Source organism: Orbicella faveolata, unplaced genomic scaffold, assembly GCF_042242905.1.
Source record: "Orbicella faveolata isolate gen_17 unplaced genomic scaffold, um_ofav_v1 contig_2, whole genome shotgun sequence".
NCBI classification, from domain to species: domain Eukaryota; kingdom Metazoa; phylum Cnidaria; class Anthozoa; order Scleractinia; family Merulinidae; genus Orbicella; species Orbicella faveolata.
In genome coordinates, this window is record NW_028301547.1 from 25,960,001 (window position 1) to 25,985,983 (window position 25,983).

The 25,983-nt window shown below is 37.5% G+C and overlaps 1 protein-coding gene across 1 annotated transcript in view; it reads left to right on the forward strand.

The window, feature by feature from the left end:
• The window catches only part of LOC149112609 (uncharacterized), a 199,089-nt gene that overhangs the window by 4,642 nt on the left and 168,464 nt on the right, over window positions 1-25,983 (forward strand). Inside the window, exons 2-8 of the mRNA XM_089290534.1 lie at window positions 726-815; window positions 2,062-2,178; window positions 8,664-8,771; window positions 9,791-10,342; window positions 12,037-12,084; window positions 16,009-16,176; window positions 21,428-21,529. Coding sequence (XP_089146660.1) covers window positions 726-815; window positions 2,062-2,178; window positions 8,664-8,771; window positions 9,791-10,342; window positions 12,037-12,084; window positions 16,009-16,176; window positions 21,428-21,529 — 1,185 coding nt within the window. The remainder of the gene's footprint in view (window positions 1-725; window positions 816-2,061; window positions 2,179-8,663; window positions 8,772-9,790; window positions 10,343-12,036; window positions 12,085-16,008; window positions 16,177-21,427; window positions 21,530-25,983) is intronic.

The window sequence follows — 25,983 nt, forward strand, 5'->3', positions numbered from 1 at the left end:
TGAAGCAAACCATTCAACCAAAAATACCGCAAGGAAAATCAAATTTGAACGACAATTCCCAGTAATAAATTTCCGAAAATTTGGATACACCTTTGTGGGGTTGTTGTTGTTTGCGTAAATTCTGGAAAATGCTGTTCCATTCACCAATGGAAATTTACGGAAATTCAAACCAGCATTTTTCACCGAATAAAAAGTGCCATTAGTTTCAGTTTGGTGCATGCTTTTTTAATTGTTTTCCTCACTACCATTTACTGATTTTCTCATTGGCATATAAAAAACAGTTTATATGAATTCACTCTATTGTCAGTCGTGAGACAGTTTGTGTACATTCTAACAGAGTATTTCCCGATTGTGTACTAGTGGCTGTAATTATTATGTTAGGTGACTGCACCCTTAATATTTCAAACAGCTGGGAATCCCCTTGTTTTTCACTTCATTGACTTATCTTTTTCGGTCAAAGAAAAACTTCTTACTAATGGCAATGGACTTATCACAGTTATGACTGAGTGAGTGAGTTGGTAGCTGGGAGTATGTACATGTATACTGGGTGAGGGAGCACATTATATCCGACAGTCTAAAAATTATTTTAATCTGCCTCGAAAAAATTTCTTTAGCATGCCTTGCACGTCTATGTCATAGTAGCTGAGTTATGCAAATCATATGTTAATTATTACATGGGTCAACAATAGCTAATGCATACTATGTAATTCCATCTTTTTTTGTAGAAACATCTGAATCTTTTTCTGATCGCAATGAGTCCCCAGTCCTGGTTTCTGAGCAGCAAGCTTCTGTTGATGATGTCCCTTCAATTGAAGGTGAGTCACCTGGAGTGGCAAGTACAGGTAATGAATACAATATCCACACTATTTGTATTTCTTTCACTTAAAGTGGTACTATGATCAATTAAACTGAAACTTGGAAGGCGGATAGCCAGAATGGTGGAAATAATTAATGGGTGTAGCTACTTATGTTGTGTATTGTCACTCTTGATCACTTGTGTGTACTTTTGATTAGCCTACAGGCAAAGTCTGTTTCTTTATTTGTGTTCATTTATTAATAAAGTGAATTCGTATAACCTGTTTGTTATATGCTAATGAGGTGTGTAATGTTCTTCTAATGACCAGTTTGGGTACGCACAACATCGTTTTGCCGCTGGAATGTATTGGAGTGTTTATATCTCATTTAAAAGGCTTGTTATTTTGAATAAATGTCCACAATAAGGAATTTGGAGCACTAGGAGAGTTTTCCATTCAACCTTAAATTCCCAAAACTTAGAAATGGGGAAAAATGGTATGGAAATTTCCTGGGAAATTTTCCAAATAATCCAGAAATTACTGATTTTCGCAAAGCGAACCATTCAACCCAAAATACCGGAAGGAAAATCAAGTTTGAATGACAATTCCCGGTAAGAAATTTCCAAAAATTCGGATACACCTTTGTGAGATTGTACTTGTGTGCGTAAATTCCGGAAAATGCTGTTCCATTCATCAATGGAAATCCCCAGAAATTCAAGCCAGAATTTTTCATTGAATAAAAAGTGCCATTAGTTTCAGTTTGGTGCATGCTTTTTTGTTTTCCTTTTTACCATTTACTGATTCTGATTGGCATATAAAAAGCAGTTTATATGAATTCACTCAATTGTCAGTCATGAGACAGTTTGTGTACATTCTAACAGAGTATTTCAGGATTGTGTACTAGTGGCCATAATTGTTATGTTAGATGACTGTACCCTTAATATTTCAAACAGCTGGGAATCCTCTTGTCTTTCACTTCATTGAGTTATCTTTTTTGGTCAAAGAAAAACTTCTTACTAGTGGCGATGGACTTAGCACAGTTATGACTGAGTGAGTGAGTTGGTAGCTGGGAGTATGTGTATACTTTGGGTGAGGTAGCACATTATATTCGACAGTCTAAAAATTATTTTAATCAGCCTCAAAAAGATCTCTTTAGCATGCCTTGCACGTCTATGTCATAGTAGCTGAGTTATGCAAATTATATGTTTATTATTAAAATGTGTTCTCAACAATAGCTAATTTTATGCAATTCCATCTTTTTTTGTAGAAACATCTGGACCTTTTTTTGATCGCAATGAGTACCCAGTCCCAATTTCTGAGCAGCAAGCTTCTGTTGGTAATGCCCCTTCAACTGAAGCTGAGTCACCTGGAGTGGCAAGTACAGGTAATGAATACAATATCCACACTAATGTATTTCTTTCACTTAAAGTGGTACTATGATGAAATTTTTACCTCTTGATTTTTCAAGTGTATCGCACAGAATTCCACAAAAGAATTAAATGCCATTTACAGTGTTTGCAAAGATCTGCACAAGTTCTGGAGATATTTAAGTTTGAAAAATGTGTGAAATATGCAAATGAGATGACTGATGATGTCATACACTCAGCCCAATATTATATCAAGTATATAAATAGAGCTATCTTGGTCAATATTGGTGGGCTAATAGTTTTACAAGGAAAGCACCTACAGCTATAAAAAATTCTGTTCCCGTGGCAACTCATTCTAGTTTTCAATCAGTCAACCAATGAATCAATCAAACAATCAATCAATTAGTCAGTCAATCAATCAATCAATCTTAATTTAAAACAGAAAATCTTACCATAAAAATGGTCTTCCTAGGAGTCGTGTGAAAAATTACAAAGAATAAATTAAGGATATTAACAAGAATACATTAACCAACATTACATTACATTAAAGTGCCGCTAACCTCAAGTTTTTTTTTTCCTTTAATAAAATCTACTAGTTTCCCTGATTACTTCAGCCCAAAAATTATCTTGATTGATAAAATCCCTGTGTTTCTACAGACGTTTAAACATGTAATTTCTATGTTCACGACTGCACAAAGTGGGATCTGGGTCGGGCTACTAGTGCCGTCACTTCGGGAACTGGGCTAAAACACTCAAGAGACTTTTGACTGAGCTTCGAGGGCAGTCACAACATTTTCGGGTTATTTGTGATTCATATTTTATCAAAACTGGACAAGAACTTCAAGTGAAAGAACTGTATCATCTAGCATTACAATTCGGAGTCTAGCTATGATTTAGATGGCTGCAAAGTACATATTTTTTCCCATTTCAAAGTGCGGGTCGCCAGTTGAGATCGCCGCGCTGTATAATTATATTTGGGCTGGGATTGACAATTTGCCGGTCCTTTTGGGTTATAAAGGTACAAACAATGACTGAAGAGTTAGCCTACAGCTCTTAAAGAGTTATAAAGATGTCAGTGAACACGAAGAGTTGGTAATTTGGCTATATGGAACGTGCAAATTTTGGAGTGATAAAGCACTTTTACATTCAAATATTAATTTCCCCCGAAATACAAGTTAAAATGCAATGCAGTTGTACTCCACTCCTGCCTACTTTTCCAGATCAATGATTGAAAATTAAGTTTTAACATAAGAGATAGGCAGAGATGCCAGCAAACAATATTTGAAGGTGAGGTAACTTTTCGCTTCGTTATTGTCGACCGACCGTAGTATATGCATGTTCAATTATTGTGTACGAACACAAGCTATGCAAATTTGCATATTCCGTACTAGTGAAATCATCGAAAATCCTTCGACAAGATCTTGAAAAGAGGTTCAGTATACTTTCAGTTAAATGAGTATATTTCTATTTCACTGTTATTTTGAATGAAATGTCCATTTTACACACGTTAATAACCTGGGAGTCCTCGACTTATTAGTTTGCGTTTTGGTTGACTGACAAGCGCATTCTTCTTTCAGCACAGCAATCTCCGTTAGTAGGTATAGGGTCGAACCTTAATCATTTGTTTCACTTTGCTCATATATTTATAAATGCTTGATCCATTCTAAGTTTGTAATTTAGATGTATTTCATTCCTCAAAGACGAAACTCAAAGAGCAAAACAATTTTGTATTCGGAATGGTCATTGAGAAACATGGCCAGATTACAGGCGACCTCTGGTGTGGGTGTGTTTTAATTAAAATCCACAAATACATAGCTAGTTCACCAGTTCGAAGCCTCAACAATCTTCTTTGCGTCATTGTAGAACATAGGTTTAGTTTACTATTCCTTTAGACAAGTCTCTATTTCAAAACGGGATGCGTTTAATTTACCGTGTAATTTCGTCACCCATAGTTTTGTCTGGGACTCGCGTCAGAGGATCGTTTGTGCTGGAACTAGTCAGATGGCTTCCAGGTTATCCCAAATTCATGTCTTATGCAGTACCTTGACAATTTCAAGTTTTCCACTAGAGATAGAGAACAATATACAGGCCATGAAAATCTCTAGGTTTTTACAGTAGCGGCAAACCCGAGATTGAAGAAATCCTCAATGGCTCCCTGGTTTTAGCTTCGCATAGATCAGCCCACCTCTTTGGTCTTTTTCTCGTTTCTGGTAGAGTTTCATCGAGACAGAGGTATTGAATGAAGAGGAATACTCTATTCTACGCATCCTGTATTGCTACAGCCTCCAACAACATATCTTCCTTGCATTGTGCAACGATTTTGACACACACTATCAAATGTTCGCATACATTCTTCTCAGAAACAAAATATTGTTATTCCCGAAGTGATGTCAAAAGCCAACTCGTCCCATTCTCCGCTATTCCTCAGTCGTGGACATGGAAAAGGGAAAATTTACAAACTTTAAAAACTCGTAGAAAATTATTGAAAATAGGTACAACGATAATTTTTTCACGGTGGTGATCAGGAGAAAAAGGAAATTTATATTAACGAAAAAAAATTTTGGGGTTAGTGGCACTTTAACTAATGAACTAAGTAAAATAACTAGTATACAATAAAAACCTATAAAATACTTTGGTTAATTTATAGTGCACTAGAAATAATCTTTCCCATTCAGTGAGGTTTTAAACACTTTTAAACTTGGCATGTGTCTGATTTCTGAGGGAATCTTGTTTCACAGAACAGATCCTCTGTAGTGCAGGCTTCCTTTTGCATATTCAGTTCTTGGTCTGGGGACATAGCAATTTATCTCAGGTTTCTAAGAGTGTGTGTGTGTACATTTGAGGTGTTGGTAAAAATCCACCTCAGGTACAATGGGGAAAGATTTTTATGGATTTTATACATAATCTTGGCCAGTTGTTTTTAAATATCTTTTGTTTTCCAACCTTCACAGCCAAGTTCATCCAACAAAACACGTGAGCGAGTTTCGTAATTTAAAAGGGTGAGAATTCTAGCAGCCCATTTTTGCAGGTTTTGAAGTTTGTCTAATAGTTCCTTGCTGATATTGCCCCATACAGTGCTACAGTAATTGAAATAAGTTCATTCTAGTACGGTATAGTACACTGTTGTGCTTACACACGTTAAGATTGCAACACCAGCGGAAATTTTCTTTGAGGTAGCATTTATGTGTGGGTGCCAATTGAGAGATTCAGCAATGTGAACTCTAAGAGATTTTTGTTTGCTTACCCAAGATTTTTGTTTGTTTGTCCGGGTTCGAGCGCTGGCCGGGGACATTGTGTAGTGTTCTTGGGCAAGACACTTTACTCTCGCAGTGCCTCTCTCCACCCAGGTGTATAAATGGGTACCGGCAAACTTAATGCTGGGGGTAACCCTGTGATGGACTAGCATCCCATCCAGGGGGGAGATGAAATACTCCTAGTTGCTTCATGCTACAAAAACCAGGATAAGCTCCAGCCTGGTGGGCCACTTGGCTCGTATGCAGACTTTACCTGCCCTATCTAATTGTGTATTATGGACTTTGACTGTGATTAGAAATAATTACCAATGTATGTATTTGGGATAACTTGAATTTACTCCCTATGAGCATATACTTAGTTTTCTTGACATTTAGAGTTAATTTGTTTGTTGCCAGCCATAACTGGATTAAATTCATATCAGTCCCCACCCACTTGATTTCATATTCCAGCCCCCACCTGCTTGATTTTGATATGTTAGTGATTTTTAGCTTGAAAAACATTAAATGAGACAAGGAACTTGACCTAACATGTTATACGCTGGTTGGATCATGCAGATGAGGCGCCATTAGCAAATATCAAAATAGAACGTCAAGGGTGGCCAGAAAGGCCTTTAATATTGAGGAGGTCTGGAACCCAGTATGTTGCCATGGTGACAAACCTGTCAAGCTCATATATATTGTGAAGCACAATTAGTAGAATCTTATATTTCTGATACATCTTTCTGATACATCTTTCTGAGATATCTTTCTTCATCATATTTATTCAAATTTTGGCTAATTTGCATATTTTATAAACTTGAATAAATCTGGAACGAAAAGCGATATTTGAAAATAGTAAACAGTATTTTTCTTCTCATACAGACTACTTGTTTATGTTTTAAAATGGCTTAGATAAGAAAGATGCAAATTTCGTTATAGTAGTAGATAAATGTGATTTAAAATTCATCAAATTTGGCAGATCTGACATTGCAATTTAGGGAAATATTATTGGCTTAGTCAAGGACGAGACATTTTAATTGTGATGTTGTGAAGAAAGCTACCCTAGCCTTTTTGGTGCAAAGTCTGAAGGACGGAGTACTATTATTAAGGTTATTAGAGTATTGGGAAAGGTACTTCAAGTGAGTGCCATGCTAGTTCCTGATCAAATTCACATGTGCTTCATATGTCAGAAGTAAAGTCTAAGTTCTGAATAGATCGGGTTGCTGGAGGATGACTGAGAAGATCTATTACTGCAGACTTATTGCCTTCCACACCATGTCTTAGTAGAATCATGCAAGTGTTTTGGCCTAATAAAATTTTCAATGCCAGAATACCACAAGCCATAGGGCAGGAAACGATGGGAACCATCTTAAGGAGAAGAAGGTGGGAATGGCTGGGTCATTTGCTAAGAATGGAGCCCACAGTGCTTGGAAGAACTGCATTGATGTTAGACTCCAGAGGGTCAAGGGATTGGGGGTGTCCACGAACAACATGGAAGAGATAAAGAGTGCTGGTATTTCCTGGGAGAGTGCGGTAGGATAAGCCCAAGAGAGGGCGATCTGGAGGAACCTTGTTGAGGCCTCATGTGCCCACAATTGAATAGCAGGATGTAAATGTTAAAGATATTAGCCTTATTGCTTGCGTTAAGTGAAGCTTAATGACCTCTGCACCTTCCATTCAAGACTGCACAATAATACTTCGGGGGTGGCTGTGTAAATACACCTGTGCTGAGTTGGCTTGTCTACCCATAGCTCACTGCACTGTGGGCATTTTTGCTTGGTGAGCATCAGATAACCTTGTTTGTCTTGGCAGCCATCTTGCGTAAGTCCTACTCCCTGGGATCTTTAATTCCTCTGTCACCAAGCTGCCTCATGTACACCTATAAATGCGCTCACTCACTGAAATAAGGCTACATTGGAAGTTAGCTCTAAGCCAGATCATGACAGACTTTGCAAAAATACAGCAAGTTTTTTTTTATGATGCAAAATACTGAGTATGATGTATTGTGAAGTATATATGGAGTTAAAATAAAAATAAAATAGCTAGCAGTTTAATTGGACTAACTTTTCGTTCTTTTACCCAACTCTAATCTCACCAACTTCTGTAAATGGTTAATTTGTATGTGGAAAATTCCAAGGGATCTAAGCCATAAACAACTCTGACCTGATTCGTATTTTAAGATGCCATTTTGATTTCTCTTTTGCCATGTGACTCCAGACTCACCTAGAGTACTTGATGAACTGTTTTCATCACACAGGTTATTGTTTCTAGGGTGGTTTTGAAACATTATTAACAACAAAATGTGGATTCAACAACAAAAGATCACAAACATTTCAAACCAAGTGGATGATAAGGAGGTTCAAGAAGATTCTATTGTTTCCTCCATTTGTTGAAAAGATTCAGATATACCAGTGTGCCTGTATCTGTCCATGTCATAATAATGTTTGTTAAAAGAAAAAAAAAAAACAGATATTAAGTGGAATCCCGACTTCTCAAATACTCAATTTTTCTTAACTGCCAATTCTTTATATTCTTTATATTCTTTAACCCTTGATTTCTGAAACTACCTGATTTTTCAAACCAATTCTTGTTTCCCGTGGAGGTTGGAAAAATTTGGATTCTGTTGTAATTTGATTATTGAGTAATCAATTTCTGAGAGACGTGCACAATTCAACTTTTTGAGTTCTAGCTCTCTCATAAAAATACAACTACAGAAATCCAAGGCTACTTTACTTGGTCCTGGAACCCAGTATGTTGCCATGGTAACAAAACTGGTCAGCTCAAATTGTAGAGCACATCTAGTGGAATCTAACTGCAAAGTATCAAACATTTCTGACACATTATTGGCTGAGATAATTTTCTTCATCATATTTGATTGAAATTTGGTTGAGTTTATGATGTCAGCATTCAATGGCCAATTTGCTTATTTAAAAATACTTGAATATCTCGGGAACAAGAAGAGATATTTGAAAATAGTAAACAGTCTTTTTCTTTTTGTACAGAGTACTTGTTTATGTTTTAAAATGGCTGAGATAGGAAAGATTCGAATTTCATCATGGTAGCACTTTAAGAGATATTGAGGTAAATTGGTTGTGGGGCACATGGTGTCAGTTAGTTTGTTGTCATTCACAACAAAACCAGTTTGTTGTATGCAAATTAAACAGTTTGTTTCTTTTCTCACATGCTTATATTCCTTGGTGTTGATATGCAAAATATTGCTAACATTGTATTTAATTAAGAGTTAAGAATACAATCGCACCTTTTTGTAGAAACATCTGAATCTGTTCCTGATGGCAATGAGTACCATGTTTCTGAGCAGGAGCCTCCTGCTAATAATGCCACTTCAACTGATGGATCACAAGTAACCAGCACTGCAGGTAATATATACAATGTCCACACTAACAGACAGTATTTTTTTTTCGAGAGGTTTAATCCATTGACGCCTACATAAAATTGCATGCGACCTAGCCATAGTTTCCTGTTGTTTTGTTCTTTTAAATAGTTTAGAGTGAACGTAAGCACAAAAATAAACCATATAGTTATGGAGTAACCACAGATCTACAAAAGATCAGGTTGCAAAATATCATTTCTTTCGAGTTGAATAAATGATTAGGGCCAAAATATTGAAAAATAGCAACAAAAAGAACTTGACTGGATGTGTAAAACTGATAGCAAAACAGGAAATTAAAATATTTCTTGCCGCTCAACAAAATGCTCAACGGAAGCCGAGAAAATTTAATAAATGAGTTAATTATTGACTTTGGAAGACGAAACAAAAACAAATACAACCTACAGAATTTCCATTCTTGTACTATAAAGACTAACATTTGAGAAAACAACAGAAAATAAAAGTAAAAGACACATGTAAAACCCAATTTGAAAACAAAAAATCAAATAATTTCTTGACTGCATGGCGAAAATTAATAAAAGAGCACAACAAAAGGAAGATGAAAGGTGCAAATAAAAAAGATGAATAAAATGTCAAGCAAAAATTTTGAGATCAATCATATTTCAGCTGTATGAAATTAGTGGCCACTTAGTTCTTTCCTTGGCAGTTCTGTAGAAGCTGAATTTAGGACTTGCAAAAATTATATTTGAACAAAGCAATAAAGGTTCAGCCCTGTCCCCAGGGCGTGCTTATCTTTGGTCAGCAAAAGAACATGGACTCTGACCAGGTCTGTGGGCTTTGGCATGTGCAGACAGAGACTGCTTATGATTGATTCTCAGCCAATCAGCTTTCAGCTGAAATGCTAGGACAGGACAGACCTTCACATTAGGCTTGGCCAGAGTCTCTGTTTCTGGTGCTGACCAAACAACAAGTGGACTCTGCATGGGAATGAGATTGATCAAAGTTTTAAACTGACTATGGACTTTGAATATGTCTCCAAATCAACAGCTTCAATCAATATAAGGGTTGACGTGGATACCACAAAACCTGCAGAACACAACACACAGGAAAGAACTGTTTCAGCAATAGAATCAGAAGGATCTCAAGATGGTGAGCACCATGGGGCATTTGCAGTGCCTGTGTCATCAGGACATCCCCAGCCTTCAGGTGCAGGTGCTGAAGCTCTCCAAGTTCCCAATCGCATTCACACAACAGAAGAAATCTTGGATTTAATTGCTTTCAGCTATCTGCAGACTATACCACCAAGGTGCAAGTCTGACTATGATGACTTAGCAGCATACTTGGAAAAACTGCGACTCCATATTACAGGTGTTAGGACTGGAAGTTTGCTGATAACAGTGAAGTGTAATTCACTTCAGATCCTGGAGAGATTGTGGGAAGATTATTCATCTGGTCATCTTGGTGAAGTGGTTCAAAGATGTTTTGTTACAGAAGAGATCTTGACAGAATTGAGCCTAGCAGAGTTGAAGCTTAAAACCACAATCTCAGAGGAGGAGTACAAAGCATGCAAAATGTACTTCGGGAAAGATCCAGCAGGAGGTAAGTTTTAAGACAAGCCCTGAGGTTTCTTGGTAACAATTGTTTCCGGTACTGTGCCATTGAGAAATAGTGGAACTGAAAAACTTTTTTTCCATGGACATCCTTACCGTTCAAAATTGATTTGGTATGCGGTCAGTATAAAATAGAGACTGTGGAGTTCAGACCGTGGATAAAATGCAGACTGAGGGTAAAAATATAATGCAGACTGCAGACTACAGATGCCTTCAGTATATATCGTGTTATTTCTGTTATTGAGTGTTGACCGTAAACAGAATTATTCAGGCTAATCACAGTGAAAGTCTACACTCGAGTTAGCCTGAACTTCACTCTGGTTAGACTGAATATCATTCTGGTTAGATTGAATATCATTCTGGTTAGCCTGAATATCAGTCTGGTTAGCCTGAATATCACTCTGGTTAGCCTGAACATCACTTAGGTTAGCCTAGATAACACTTCGGTGAGCCTGTTTGCTGTTAACTCTCAGTGATTGAAATGGTAACCTGATTCAGTTAAGAAGTCTAGTCTGTATTCTGCATTTTACCCTTGGTCTACATTTTACCCCCAGTCTGCAGTCTGCAGTCTGCAGTCTGCAGTCTGCAGTCATCGTTTTACACTGACCAATTTGGTATTACTTTATGCTGGTTTGATTCTCAACAATTAGTAAGTCATGGAATTCCTCTGATCAGGGGCCCATTTCTTGAAGGTCCCAAAAATTTTTGCACCCGGAAAGCTGTAGCAAAATATCAAACCTTAAGATTACAGAGCTGTTGTAATTTCCAAATTTTAAATATTAAGTGAGGTTCACTTCATACAAAAAGTTTCAGGCATATGCACCTCTCTGTTTTTAGATACAGATTAATTAAAAATGGTTTTGCAGGCCCGAAAAGTTTCCAGGGCTTTTGAGAAATGGGCCCCAGGCAGAACTCTGATTTCCAGTATATATTAAACTAAGGGCGCTTTCCATTAAACCAAAATTTCTGAAAATCTCGTAACTGGGGTAAATAGTACAGAAAGTGTTCACTATGAAGACCATTTTTCAGTTTTGTCAGTGTACTAATTAGTGAAATTACTTACAAGCAACCTTTTGTGATACATTATAATTGCTTATCGTATAATAAATGAAAAATATAACACGGCAAGAATTAATGTAGGCTTTCTGGAAAGAAATTTTAACCTAAGATCAATCTTACATGTATTTTTCTTTAATCTGGTGAATGATGGAAATGCATTTTGACAGCTCACATCAGTCTTCATGGGATACACAGTGATTCATTTACATCAATTGTAGCCACAAATGGACAAAATTAACGACGCATTTCATACTGTCTTATTTAACAGGTGTAAATGGAATGGTAACGTTTTCAATTTGACAGTGAAAGTAACATGCTTTTTAAGCTACCAAAAACTTGATAGTTATTTGGAGTGGATGAATTTTTCAACGTTTGCTTAGTTGTGTGTGATTTTGGGGGTAACTCTGGCTGTAATTTGAAATTTACTGAGCATTCTTACAAAGAGTTCAAACTCTGAAAAATTATAGTGGAAGCAGAAAAAATACTGGTACCGTAATTATATTCTTTCTCTACTTTGAAACTGTGCCCTTTTTCAATTTACCCACACGTAGAATCAATATGGGATGCTGGTAGGTTTTAAAAGTTAATGGCTTCTCCTGGTTAAAATGTCTTTTTTACCAACAGAAGCAGATGACACATATGATAGTGATGATTCAGCATCAGATGATGAAGGTACGTGACATATTTCATTGTGTAAATTATACACTTACCAGCTGAAAAACTTTTTTTTACAAGTTCTAATATATAATCAGCTTCTCACAAATAAGATTCCTTTGCCATGTTTTGCTTTGCAAATACACAGACATACAGTAACAGACAGAAATGATCTAACTGGAAATCCATTTCTTGAACACAAATGGAATGCTAAGGGAACACCAAATAATGCTACTTGCAATGAGAGAATGGCAGGCCTAAACCTCTGGTGAACTGCAAAAGATTGCATTTCGTAAGCGACATGCAATTACCGATATAAACAGAATGCTTTCTTAACCTGTTGATCCCTTTTAAAGTGTTCCTTGTGCTGTTGACGAAATCATTTTTCAAGCAAGGGGGAAAATAGGTACGCAATGTGTGCTTTTACCTATTGGGAGCTGCCTGATATAAATAAATATTTCTGCAGCTGGAATTTCTTTTTAAGTCAACATTGCCTTGACATAAGGCTTGCTTTATACTTAGATAGTACATTAATAAGTGTTTTATGTTATATGGCTGTGTCTCAGAAGGACTGGGAAATACCGAATATTCACGAATTTGACTGGCTGAAATCGATATTGAAAGCGGCCTAGATTTTCCCATCTAGACCGGCATCTAGACCGGTAATGTTTTGTGGTGAAAAAGTTGCAAACTAAAATGCAAAAATATTGACCATTTTCTCCTAACAACATTTATTTATGGAAGTGCCAAAAAGGCTGATGAGAAAAAAAAGTAAAGAGTACGAGCAAACTTTGGCAGAAGTAAGCTCAGCTAGTTTAAACCAGTTACATTAATGAATTAAACTGTTCTTGTTTGCCATATAATAGACATCTTATTAACCGAGCTGAGTCGGTCTATATGGGAGAATCTTGACCTGGGTCGTGTGTACAGACCTCACTGCATTCGGTCTGTACTCACGACCTCGGTTAAGATTCTCCCTTACAGACCGACTAAGCTCGGTTAATAAGAGCTAAATATATTATTTTAATACATGGATTCAAAAAGACTTTGTTAAGACGGATTATGCTCAAAGTTCGAGCAATAAGTGCAGAAATTATTTACTAAAAATCTGCTTATAGCACGGTAACTTTTTGATTCATTTCTGCAAGTGACCCCGCGATTAAATTTTGAAGCATTCTTGAGAGAGTTAATGTCAAACCTTGTAAGGATGCTTGAGGCGTTCATTATTATGTTTTGAACTGACGTGAAATGTGCATTTTTATTAAATTATGGATAACTTCAAATTTAATTTTCTCTCGCGGGGTCAGCTTGAGAGCTTCAGTCTTGATAAGTTCTTGTGAACTGTATTCAAAATATTGCCTTGCTATGAGGGTTTTTTAGTAACTTTATTTTTGCCATTATTGCTCGAATGTACGGCGGAAAACATCTTAATGCCTTCCAAATGCACAACCACCCTCTCTTGATATGAAGCCCCACCTAAAATAAGCCGAGGAAGTTAAACCTTGGAGTAAAACTTATCCAACTGTTACTGTTTGGAATTAGAGGGCACTGTAAATGTGCGCAGCTATGTAATATCCTCAACCTTATTACATGAAATTTTCGCAACACGTCAATTTCGCGAATTTTGCGATTTAAGAAATTGCGGAATTAAAGTGTTGCGAACAATAAGTGTCACGAACATAACATGATGCGAAAATTAAGTGATTCACATTAGTTACTGTTAACATATAGACCCGCCGCTGAGTTTTTGTTACTTTTGAAATCATTGTACCTTTCATAAAGTCAGTTAACTTAAGGTCATTCCCCAGTATTGCATTGCGAATCCCTACTGCGTGATTAGCGCGCGCGCATTAAAAAATGGCGGCTTTTTCTTTACAGCTGGACCTCGCCACAGAGGTAAATCGTCATTTTCTCACAAACGAGTATGGTGACCTATCTTTTTTTCCTGTTGTTTTGAATTGAGCAATAAATTTCTCTGTGTAAAATAAATATGGACCAATTTTCAGTGTAGAACAAAAAACAATCATCGGAAAAGTGAATTTAGCAAGCAGTCGTGACTACAATCATAAGGATTTATTGGGTATAAACAAGGTGCTGTTGCTCCTAAACGAACATGGGGACCCCTCATTTTTATTTCAAAATTTAAGTTTCTATAATATAAACAATCAATAGGCAAAGATTGACAAAAATCTCAGTGCAGGTTCTATTTCAGTGGAATGACCTTAATCCAAGGAAATGTTCTGGTAACATTGCCAAGGAAACAAATTGCATGTACTCGAAAACGTGAAGTTAAAGTGATTCAAAATACAAAATTTTCGCAATATCGAAGAATTTTAGTGTCGTGAAATATGCGCACGTGAAAATCATCAAATAAACGTGTCACGAAAATTTCATGTAATGTGGTATTTTAAATATTCTGTTAGGCAGCATCACGTGTATCTTGCCTTTAGTTAGAGAATCGAAGGACTGCAACTTTAAAGAACGGTTTAGCAGCTTTAAGACCTTAACGTCTAGTAAAGGTTCTTTAGGGTCATTCCTTTCCATTTTGATTTTCATAACGGGTGAAGAATTATCGACTTTAAACCTCACAGTTTCTCACAAACACCAACTTTTGACTTGGATTATTAAGTACTATTTCAAAAACGAGTGCGAGAGTTTCATCAGGTTTCCATGCGCGAGAAACATTTGAAACCACTCGGCCTACGGCCTCGTGGTTTTATTGTTTTTGAGCATTTGGATATCTGTTCTTAATTAGCATAGATTTTTACGATTTCTCCGTTTTCTCCTTTGTTTTAGTTTCGATCGAGAAGATATATCAAACACTCAAGACAGTGTTTGACTACATTTCCAAACACCTTAAACTTCGTCAAAAATACTCCGCTGTGCTTCGTATTTTCAACCCTCTTCTTGATGTTTGGAAATGTGGTCAAACATGCTCTGTCGTGTTTGATATATTACTTACAATACTGTTTTAACCAAGATTCCCTCTAAAAGTGCACAACACGTGGACACAACTTTGTCTACTATAATAGTCACAGCCTGGAACTTCCCAGTTACTTTGAAGCAGACATCCTAGGCCAGCATCTGATTATCCTCTGTGCTTCCACTGATTACAAACATGATGTATTGTTACAGTACAATACTAACATCGTAAATTTCAGGATATTGTATTGGCGTGAACAAGAAACTACACAATGCTCAGTTAACAAATACACACCATTGGCTCCCATAAAGAACTTCTTGCTGAGTGTATACAACGATATTTTGAAAAGAAAAAGAAAAGCTCCTTGTCAAGTATTATTACTTACTTATTATTAGTTGTTTTGAGTGTTTTAGACTTGTAGGATCTGTTAAACAATTGTTATCAAACAAATCAATACTGGACTAGGTTATTGTAAGTGCATAAAAACTCATTTCAATGAGCTTTTGCGGGTCACAAATTAGCGTAATATATACAGTACCTTTTAAGAATTGAAGAACTGCAAACTTGACAGATTGGTGCATCACTTTTAAGACCTCAATTTCCGCGTTTTACATGGTTGAGTATTCTTTATATAGGGCCATTTCTTTCTCAGATTTTGTGCTCAAAAACAGAAACTGTTTCTGTCAGCGGCCACAGTAGACCCCATTATGATATTTTTGCCAACTCCATGCAAGCAAGATTTCTTGAGGATTCTACTGTACAGAAGATATAAGAATGTGTTTAACAAAAAAAATCTGACTCGTTCTCTGCATTCTGGAATGAACGTTCCATTGTGTTCCAGAATGGGAGGGGAAAGCCAACGCGAAATGGAGCGCTGAAAGGAAGCTTTCAGCTTCGCATTATCTTAGTTTACTTCTGTCCAGTACTGTATTGTCTTTTTGCCATCATTATATGATAACATGTACATCAGTTACATCACGATGCTCAACTCAGTAGTGAGCCTCCCTTTATCTTTGAAGATCAATGTGGTAATGTCGCTGTACCTCTGGAACAACCAATCCATGTGCATTTCCCTGATGAAGAGAATTTATCTCAACGGGATGAAGAAAGTGATTTACAGACAGAAACAGTCGAGGAAAAACTGAAAACTGGAACTGATGAAGGTTCTTCAGTATCAGACGATGAAGGTACATGTAGATCATTTTGGCAAACCAGCAAAAACAGTGTGTACCACAAGCTCTAGTAATAGAGCTTCTCTCACTTGAATTTTTTTTGTCATTCATTTCTTGGAAAAGAGACATACTATAAAGTTCCGAAAGTCACAACCCTTTGAGTAGCGATCCTCTGAAAGTGGAAATTAAGTAATACATTTCATAGCAAATAATGCAAGCAGCAAATTTCCAAAAAGTGATGACCCTGTGAAATTAAAGTAGCGGCCTCAAATGCAATTTCACTTGTCATGACACACGATGGAAACAACAGATAAAACAACCTGGGCCAAAATGATATAGTCATATATATATTATTTTAGATGACCTTTGACCCTTATTACAAAGGCGTTGTATCTATATCTAAATGTTCACTGAATGCGAAACTCTCTAAGCAATATATATTTGCACACCTATTGAGCTATTTAGAGACTTTATTCAGTACTGTTTATTTTTTGTGTTAATGAAAATCCTGGGAGATCATTTAAAGAAAAGATAAAACAAATATGTAATAGCATGTTTTGTCCAGGCCAGTACACCCTGTAAACAGGGTCTACAATGAACAGATGTAATGATTGCACAAGCTAACAAAAGGTGCCTGAACTGAGCCGATTGATTAAACCCTTGGCAGTTGAACTGTTGGAGTGAAAGTTGTCGTCCGCGCTCGTTACAGTATTCCATGAAGGAATTTTGTCGATATGCTGTAGCCTTTTAAATCAAGGATAACTTTTATTACTGTTGTTACTTCAGATATATTATCTCTATTTTAACGTTATTGAAACAGTTCATTTTACTACCAGTTTTCCTCCTAACTATGATAATCTTAAATTGTGCTTAAAATCACTTACCGTGCTTTCATAATGCTCACTTTTGCAAGAAGTCAAATAAGGGGTGTGATACTGCAAATGTTTCCAGCATATATTCTATCCATCTTGGTCAAACACGACAGCCAGGGCTTGAAGCATACATATACTTGTATACCTCTAGATGCAGAATCTGACACTTACTTTACTTCTGTTGTGAACAAGTTATTTGAATCATGCCGGTATGCAAGACCAGTTTTTAATTCTACAACCGAGGAGCTGTTTACAAAGAATCATTTTGAGTTCACAGCAGTGGGTAAACCGTTTGTGCTTAAGCAACTTAAATGTCTAAAACTCAAGAAAGCTACAGGTCTAGATGGTCTACCTGCTAGACTTTTAAAGGACAGCGCAGTTGTGATAGCTGACTGTGTAAAACATTTGATAAATCTTTCTATTGAAACTGGTGCAGTCCCGTCTGAATGGAAGCAAGCAAAGGTTGTACCCTTGTTCAAATCTGGAAACAAAGATGATCTGGACAATTACAGGCCTATATCAATTTTACCGATCTTGTCGAAAATTCTGGAGAAAGCTGTCTTCCATCAGCTACATAGCTACCTATCAGAAAACTCTCTTCTCTCGCCTTATCAATCGGGGTTTCGCGCAAATCATTCAACTCAGTTGGCCGTTACCTTCCTTACAGATAAAATTCGTGGTCATATGGACAAAGGGCTATTGACGGGGGCAGTGTTTATTGACCTGAAAAAGGCTTTCGATACTGTTCCTCATGACGGTCTTTTAAACAAGTTGTACAGATATGGAATTCAAGACCAGCCTCTCTCGTGGTTTGAGAGCTATCTCACTAACAGGACTCAGAGAGTGTCCATTGAAAATCACCTTTCTTCTGCCGCCAACATCAGTAGCGGAGTACCTCAAGGTTCCGTGTTAGGGCCTCTCTTGTTTATTCTTTACATAAACGATCTTCCTTTGGCTGTTGGTCTGTCTAGTGTTATGTTATATGCCGACGACACCGTTATTTTTGCTGCTGCTTCAAACATTGACCAACTACAGCTGAACTTAAGCCTTGATCTCAATAACGTCTCTAACTGGTTAACAGCAAACGGTCTTTTCCTCAACCTAAAGAAAACTGAGTATGTTATATTTGGAACTCGGCAAAGGCTAGTCAGATCTGAATCTCATAGTCCGCTTTGCATGGAAGGAAAGGAAGTCAACCAAGTAAAGTCGTTCAAGTACCTAGGAGTCTTGCTAGATGAGTGTTTATCTTTCAACGATCACATAAGCTATTTAAGGTCAAAAGTTGCTAGCAGACTTGGCCTCCTGTCACGATTACGAGGTTGTTTAACCACGGAAGCAGCAAATAAGATCTATTTGTCCACGGTGCTACCGATATTAAGCTATTGTGATACGGGCTTTTGCCCTCTGGGAAGCAGTAACAGAAAGACTCTTGAACGGCTGCAACGACGAGCTGCAAAAATCGTATACGGTTTTAAACCTGACATAGCCACGGAAACAATACTCGAGAACCTACGCTGGCCCTCTCTTACAAAAACCATGGAAAAGCACTGTGCACTGTTAGTTAACAAGTGCTTGGTCGGAGAAGTTCCTCTATACTTTAAAGACTATTTCCTGTTACGCTGCCAGAGCGACAACCAACATGTTTTTAACAGATGCACTAGATCGTCAATCACTGACATTATACTTCCCAAATTTCATTTAGATGTCGCTAAAAAGTCTTTTTATTATCATGGTGCATGCACATTTAATAGCCTTCCAACGAACATAAAGATTTTGCCACCTAAGGAACGTTTCAAGGCTATCTCCGATTTTTTTTCTTAGGTTATTTTTTAGAACATTTTCAATTCGATATCCAATTTTTGAGTTATTTTTTTGTAAAAAAAATACCTCTTAGTCGGCGCGTCGGGTATGTTATGGACGGGTCAATGGGTGAGTGAGTGAGTGAGTGAGTGAGTGAGTGAGTGAGTGAGTGAGTGAGTGAGAGATGTATGTATGTCACACCAATCAGATTGGATCTACTATGAACAGCCAATCAAATTTCTTGTTGTAAAGGTAAATGGTACGTGAGAAACACAAGGTATGTATAAACACAAGGACTTTGGTAATTGAAAAATAAAGAGTGACGTGTATGTTGCCGGTTTGTGATTTTTAGTCCGGTTTGGAAGGGTGTGTGACAGTTACATACGTACATTGGGTTGTTTTAGAGTGCATAATTTTCAGTGTAATGGTGGCTAGTTATGAACGAGATGAGTCTTGAGTTTTGAAGCAGTTCGTGAGTTAGTAGTAGGCAAATGGCACGAGATATTTTTACTTTTAATTACAAAGGGTAACTTGATACTTTTGTTTTTCACAAGGAGTTAATTCAATTAGAGGTCACAAATCGTCGGTTCTAGTTCTTAGGACATGTTTTAGAGGAGACGAGACTATTTAGATTTGATGCAGTTCTAACGTTTACAGTAGTAAGTGCAGGTAACGATTGTTTTGTTCTTATTGCATGCAAATATAACGAGATATTTTTATTTTTTAGTTACAATGGGTAATTTGACACTCTTGTTTTTCACAAGGTAGTAAATTCAATTAGAGCTGACGAATCGTCACCACTTGTTCCCACGAGAAGTTTACTATTTTTAGTTACAAATGGTAACTCGACACTTTTGTTTTTCATATGGGAGTAAATTCAATTAGAGCTTACAAGTTATCGGCTATTGTTCCCAGGTTAAACAAAAAAGAAGCTTTCATTTCTAGAGTGTTTTTACGTCTCTGCAGTAGCAGTTTAATATTTTTATTTGATGGGCATTTTATGACATTCTTTTCAGTCCGATATTTTTAAAGGTAAAAAATATGAAAACTGTTCAAATGTTCTTTGAAGACTGTGTGGCACCAAGTTAAAGTGCAATTTAATTAAATCAGACTTTCAACGTGTCAGAGAGGTTTTTTTCTCTTTCTTTCAATTTTCGGTGAAGTAGTGTTGTTGCGTTGTGTTGTGTAAAAAGGGTAAACTTACGACTCGTATAAAATGCGAAAAGTTCTCTTAAGTTGAGTATTTTTGAGCAAAAATTCCTCTTGGGGGCTGGAAGGGCTCCCGAGGGGGTACTCCCAGAAAAATTGGTTGGGGGTGTGCGGCCCGCTTCCCAAAACCCTTACCCTATTTATGACAAAAATCTGCGATATTCCTTACCCTATTTCTGACCTGACCAAAAATTCGAAACCCTATTTACGACCTGACCCTCAAATCAAAACCCTGTTTCAGACCTGCGTTATAATTAGCTCCCTAGTTCAAACCAATGTTAAATTACCGTAAACATATAAATTTGTGAAGGGCTTTTGTTGATTTTCTTTTCGATAATGATAAAAAAAAGGCTTCTTCTTAAAGCATACTCATATCAAGGGTAGAGTGCAAAAACCGTACCCTATTTATGACCAAAACAGCTGAAAAACCATACCCTTTGGGGCCGCACAGACCTATATAGCCCATATAAGGGAGTCCTCCCCCCGGGGGAAGGGCTAAGTGATCGGTGAGTGAGGGAGTTATGCATGTGCGCGTGTCAGACCAATCACAGTGTGGGTTGTATCAAAGAACGAATAAAATTGCCTGTTAGAAAATAAGATGGTATCTACATTAATCTGGAGACGTGTCAGATTACTGTAGTTTGTTCAGTCAAACATTTTATGGCTTACTATTTAGTTATCTTACCATTACCGATGTAACATCTTATGTACATCATAAACTCCCAGCTTCTTTCTTGCTGTACATCGCATTCAAAAAAACTTGTCAAATCAACCAAATCATTACTGTAAACAGCTCCATGAATGCTCCTATCTCCGAGACTTATAGTTCACAAAAAAATAACTCTTGCACGCCTTACGTGCCTATGTTTATGAGAACGCTATTACCTTTTTAAGCTTTTTAATTTTTTAAACATTTCAGCGTATCTTTTAAAGTAGTTAGTTTTTTTTATAGATATATATTATTTATACATGCTCTTTTTATTTTACGTTATACAGGGCCCCCGTTGATACCAGTCCTGCGACTGAAGGGGTCACCCTGTTTAAATATCGATTATTATTATTATTAGAGACACGGTCAGCAGTTACTTATCATACATGTAGTGGTGATGTTTATATATTAAGTCATTCGTGTCTATGTCCCGCATAAGGGAGGCTTTGAAGCACTCGACCAGCAGAAGTACGTTTCATTCTGAATATACCAGGGTAGATGGTTCCACCCTGGGGTGGTACGTGGGAAGAACGACAAGTTAACACTGGAAAAGGTGCCAGTTGCCAGTGACACCAACACGATTTTAATGTAAAAACCTGGTTACTAAACTTCCTTCAAACCTTACTCAACTAAAAATCGTAGGAACTCTGCAGAAAGTCTCTCTTTATTTTTATAGATCAGTTTGGAACTGAACCTGCATCTTTATCTGTGGAAAATACAACCCGTTTCACTGGAAAAAGGTTTTTGAAAGGAAGGGATGATATCAGTCCTGATTCAGGTACCTGGATATGAGTTAATGAATTATATATGTAATATTGTGAGCTGTTTCAGTGTTTTTTTTTTTTCTTACTCGTCAGTCGGGCAAATGTGTTGGTAAACGTGCCTCATAAAACACCTATTGAGCTATTTAGAGACTTTATTCAGTACTGTTTATTTTTTGTGTTAATGAAAATCCTGGGAGATCATTTAAAGAAAAGATAAAACAAATATGTAATAGCATGTTTTGTCCTGGCCAGTACACCCTGTAAACAGGGTCTACAATGAACAGATGTAATGATTGCACAAGCTAACAAAAGGTGCCTGAACTGAGCCGATTGATTAAACCCTTGGCAGTTGAACTGTTGGGGTGAAAGTTGTCGTCCGCGCTCGTTACAGTATTCCATGAAGGAATTTTGTCGATATGCTGTAGCCTTTTAAATCAAGGATAACTTTTATTACTGTTGTTACTTCAGATATATTATCTCTATTTTAACGTTATTGAAATAGTTCATTTTACTACCAGTTTTCCTCCTAACTATGATAATCTTAAATTATGCTTAAAATCACTTACCGTGCTTTCATAATGCTCACTTTTGCAAGAAGTCAAATAAGGGGTGTGATACTGCAAATGTTTCCAGCATATATTCTATCCATCTTGGTCAAACACGACAGCCAGGGCTTGAAGCATACATATACTTGTATACCTCTAGATGCAGAATCTGATGCACTAAACATTAGGCCACTTCATGTCTTTTCGAAGGAATTACTGAACCAGAACATGGTAAAAGAATTGCAAAAGCCAACATAGTCTTGCAAGAAATTATCTCTGCTATAACTTCCATGGAAAGTATCAATGCTAACAGTTTTATGGAAAACACATTAATAAATGTGGCCATGGTTTCTTTTTCTTGTTTGAGCTAAAATTATTTGAGATAAATGAAGTTGTTTGGTGGGATAGAGGAGCAGAGGGGCAGTTATTACAGTCATTTAGAATACTTTGATGATGATTATGTTTTTACTCAGAACAGACTTTGCTGCTGAAGAAACGTTTTGGATGCTACAGTAATTGCCTTGTTTATGATCTTTTATTTTAGGTTTTTCATCTCATGCATCATCACCATCCATCATCATAGAGTCAAGTCGTTCTAGCAGAGAGTCAAGTCGTTCTACTAGAGAAGTTCCCCGATTTAGAAGTTGGAAAGATGCGCTGTATCAGATAATCAAAACGGGATTGAAGATGTTTAATGTCAGCTCACCTAGAGAATTACAAGATCATTTGACTTACTTTACTCACGAGATGGACATATACATTGAAGGTACTGTCTCATTATTTTATATTCAGTAAACACTCAGGCACCCAGTCTGCTAGTGTTTTTGTTTTTGATTATAGCTTGTCTTACTGACCGATATAATTATTCAGGGCTGTCATTAAGTTTTGAAGCAGCCGTTGCATGTAAGTTATCAGCCATAGCAGTGAAATACGTGCCCGACGGCCACGTTCCGAAGGCCCGAAAGGGCCTGCGCATCTAGGGAGGTCTGGGGGCATGCCCCCCAGAAATTTTTTGAACATGAAACCCCTGGAAATGCATTTTTCTGCTTTTTAGGGCATGAAAATGGCAACTTTCCTAATCAAAAATGCTGATGAAACAGAGTGATAATATGTTATAGTACATCATCAGCAAATAGTGAAATAACATCTTTGTTGCACCAACCTATGCAAGTGGTCCTTATTTTAGTACTGTTTGTTTTTCACAGTGCATAATTTCAAATTCATGCACCTTAATTTACAGAGATCAAATGAATAAAGTTACAAAATATCTCCAACAGACTTGAGTGTTCCTTGTTTAATAAAAAAATAAATGACAGTCCATAATCAGCAATATGGTTTGATATCTGCTAACAGTTATAATTATTCGTTATTATGGTCAAATGCAAAACACGGGACTGGAAATAAAAATTATAATAACATCTCTACATTACCAAGCTATCTTACCGTTAGAGGAGCTCAAATAAGCTGGATTGAACATCTCTTTCCGTTACAGTGGTAATAAGAATGAAATGCTTTACCATTTCTAGACTCGGGAAATTTTTCTTCCACTCTTTGTAGCATAATACTCGGTTCTACAGGTTGCCCCCGTGCGGCTGAAGTACTCGCAGTACTTGAAGCTGTGATCGCTGGTATTTGTCGACCGCCTCGACCGGCTGTTTTGTGAGCTTCCTCATTTCCATCGGTCCGTTGGGATTTAGAAAAAAAATCTGTCGATCTCAGGCTGTTTTGACGCGGGTTCTTTTCTCTTATTCATATTAAAACATAACTTTCTCTACACACGCGCGGGACCAAACACGATCGATCAGCCTGGACAACACTACATCGGTCGGCGGAAATTCTCAAAAGGTAGGAGCAGCGCATTGCGTAATAAGTTTTGCTGCTTAAAATGGTGTCTAAATGTAATTCACGGCGATTAAGCAAACTGAAAATTCATCTCCAGAATAAAATATAAATAGTAGAACCAAGGAGGCAAGACACCAAGAAACAGTTATGTTTATTTCAACAGGTAAATGTTTAAAAATAAATTAGGTAAGTGTAGCATGTTCGTACCATCAATCGACATCTTCACCCGTAACATCGAGTGAACTCAGCCGTAACAGGTGTTACGGGTTACGGCCCATAATGACAGCCCTGTAATGATAAACATATCTCCGCTTAGCATCTGCCATTATTTCTTTCAATACATTCTTAGGTCACTGTGACTGATCAAACCATGCCAAATCCTTATAACCAATATAATGCACGACGTATTTCTCAGTTGTAGCGCAGCCCGGCAACCGGAGTTGCAGAGGCAGCTTTACCTTCTTTTGACGCTTATTTGCTTACTAGTAGCTCGTTTCATTGAATGACTAACACTGATCGTTGCCACATTATTCAGTTGTTCTGGTGTCAGCACAATTTCTTTCAGTTTAACATCAATCAAACATCAGTTATTGCAAAACTTGTTTTCTGCCTGGTCTCACTGTCTGGAATTGCAGTTCTTTTATTTAGTTGTTAACTCAATGTGCTCTTTCAGTCTGTGACCGAGCTCTCTTAGGGGCTGAGCTGGGCCTTAAAATCGTCTTTTTCGGTTCATTAACGTGTTGACGTTGCCAGTCACCAAGCCTTCCCCCTTCCATTGTATCAGTACTTGTTGTTTCTTGAATTTCGGAACGAAAAACTGGCATATTTTTCAACCCGCCCTCAAAAGATTTCTCCAACAGTTGTCTTGAGACTTCTCACAAAGTTTGTTTGAGGGTGAATAATCATAGTATTACAGCAACTGTTTTTGAAACACAAATCAGGCAATGTCGCCACTCTGCTTGAGCTTACAATATCGAGAGGTTCATAGTTTGTTAAAAAACAGTTAAAAACTCCAAATATGTATTATCAAAATTCTGGACAAGAAACATGACAACAATAAGCGACAGTGGTAGACTGTGAACAGTCTCTTTTTTTGCTCGAAAATCCGTGGGGAAGAACGCAGAGAAGAACGCAACACAAGTGAGCGGCCGTTAGCGTGCGAGTTTGAAATTTGAAGCCGCGAACCGCAAGTATCGCTCGTCTTCCAACGCCCGCGCTACACGGAGTTTGCGGCTTCACCGCTCGTATGCCACGCTCGCCTTCACACTTGCACATTCACTTGTTTTGCGTTTTTCCCCACGGATTTTCGAGCAAAAGCTCTTCGCAGTCTAGCTCAGATTCTTTTTTAAAATGACTTCCTATAAAATTTATTTAATCCGTCCTTCTATTTTAAACAAATCTAGTGATGATTCTCTGTTACCCCCGGGCAGCCCCCAAATCTAATGTTGTGCAGATGCTGTGGTCTGTGCAGTCTTTGAGACAGAACGGTGTGGAAGTTTTCAAAACTACTGTTGCTCATTGAAGCCTCCGACCCTGATGGAACGCCCGTTTTCCTACGTTCTTTCCATGACCCATTCTTCCTCTCACTTGTTATCCACTTCATACCCCATTCCTTTGTTCATACAAGCAGTAAATGTGCATGTACATGTAGTTTTTACTTAGCTCTGAAAGCATACCTCCTTGCTTTCTTTACAGGACTTGCAAGAACGCGTGGTAGTGTTTTAGACAAGCCTCCTTCCACCTGGGAACATATATCAATGAAAAGAAGGCTCAAAAGTGCAACTCCAGAGGAGCAACCAGACACCGTAGAAGAAAAATACTCACAAGAAGGTGGCACAACTGGAGATCAACACACCGTCTCAAGTTCGGGTAGTGAGCTCCAAGGAGATGCAAAATGGGCAAGAAGCAGTGCATTGCAGAAGACGTCAGAGCAAGGTGCAGTTGTCGTTTACTAATTTAACAGTATACTGGATTATATGTTTCTTTAAGGTGATTCCTCAGTTTAACAAACTGATGTCAGTTTTTTATGCGTCTCTCCTCTTATTGATTATAACTTGCGCCTGCGGCTCGTGGTTCCACAA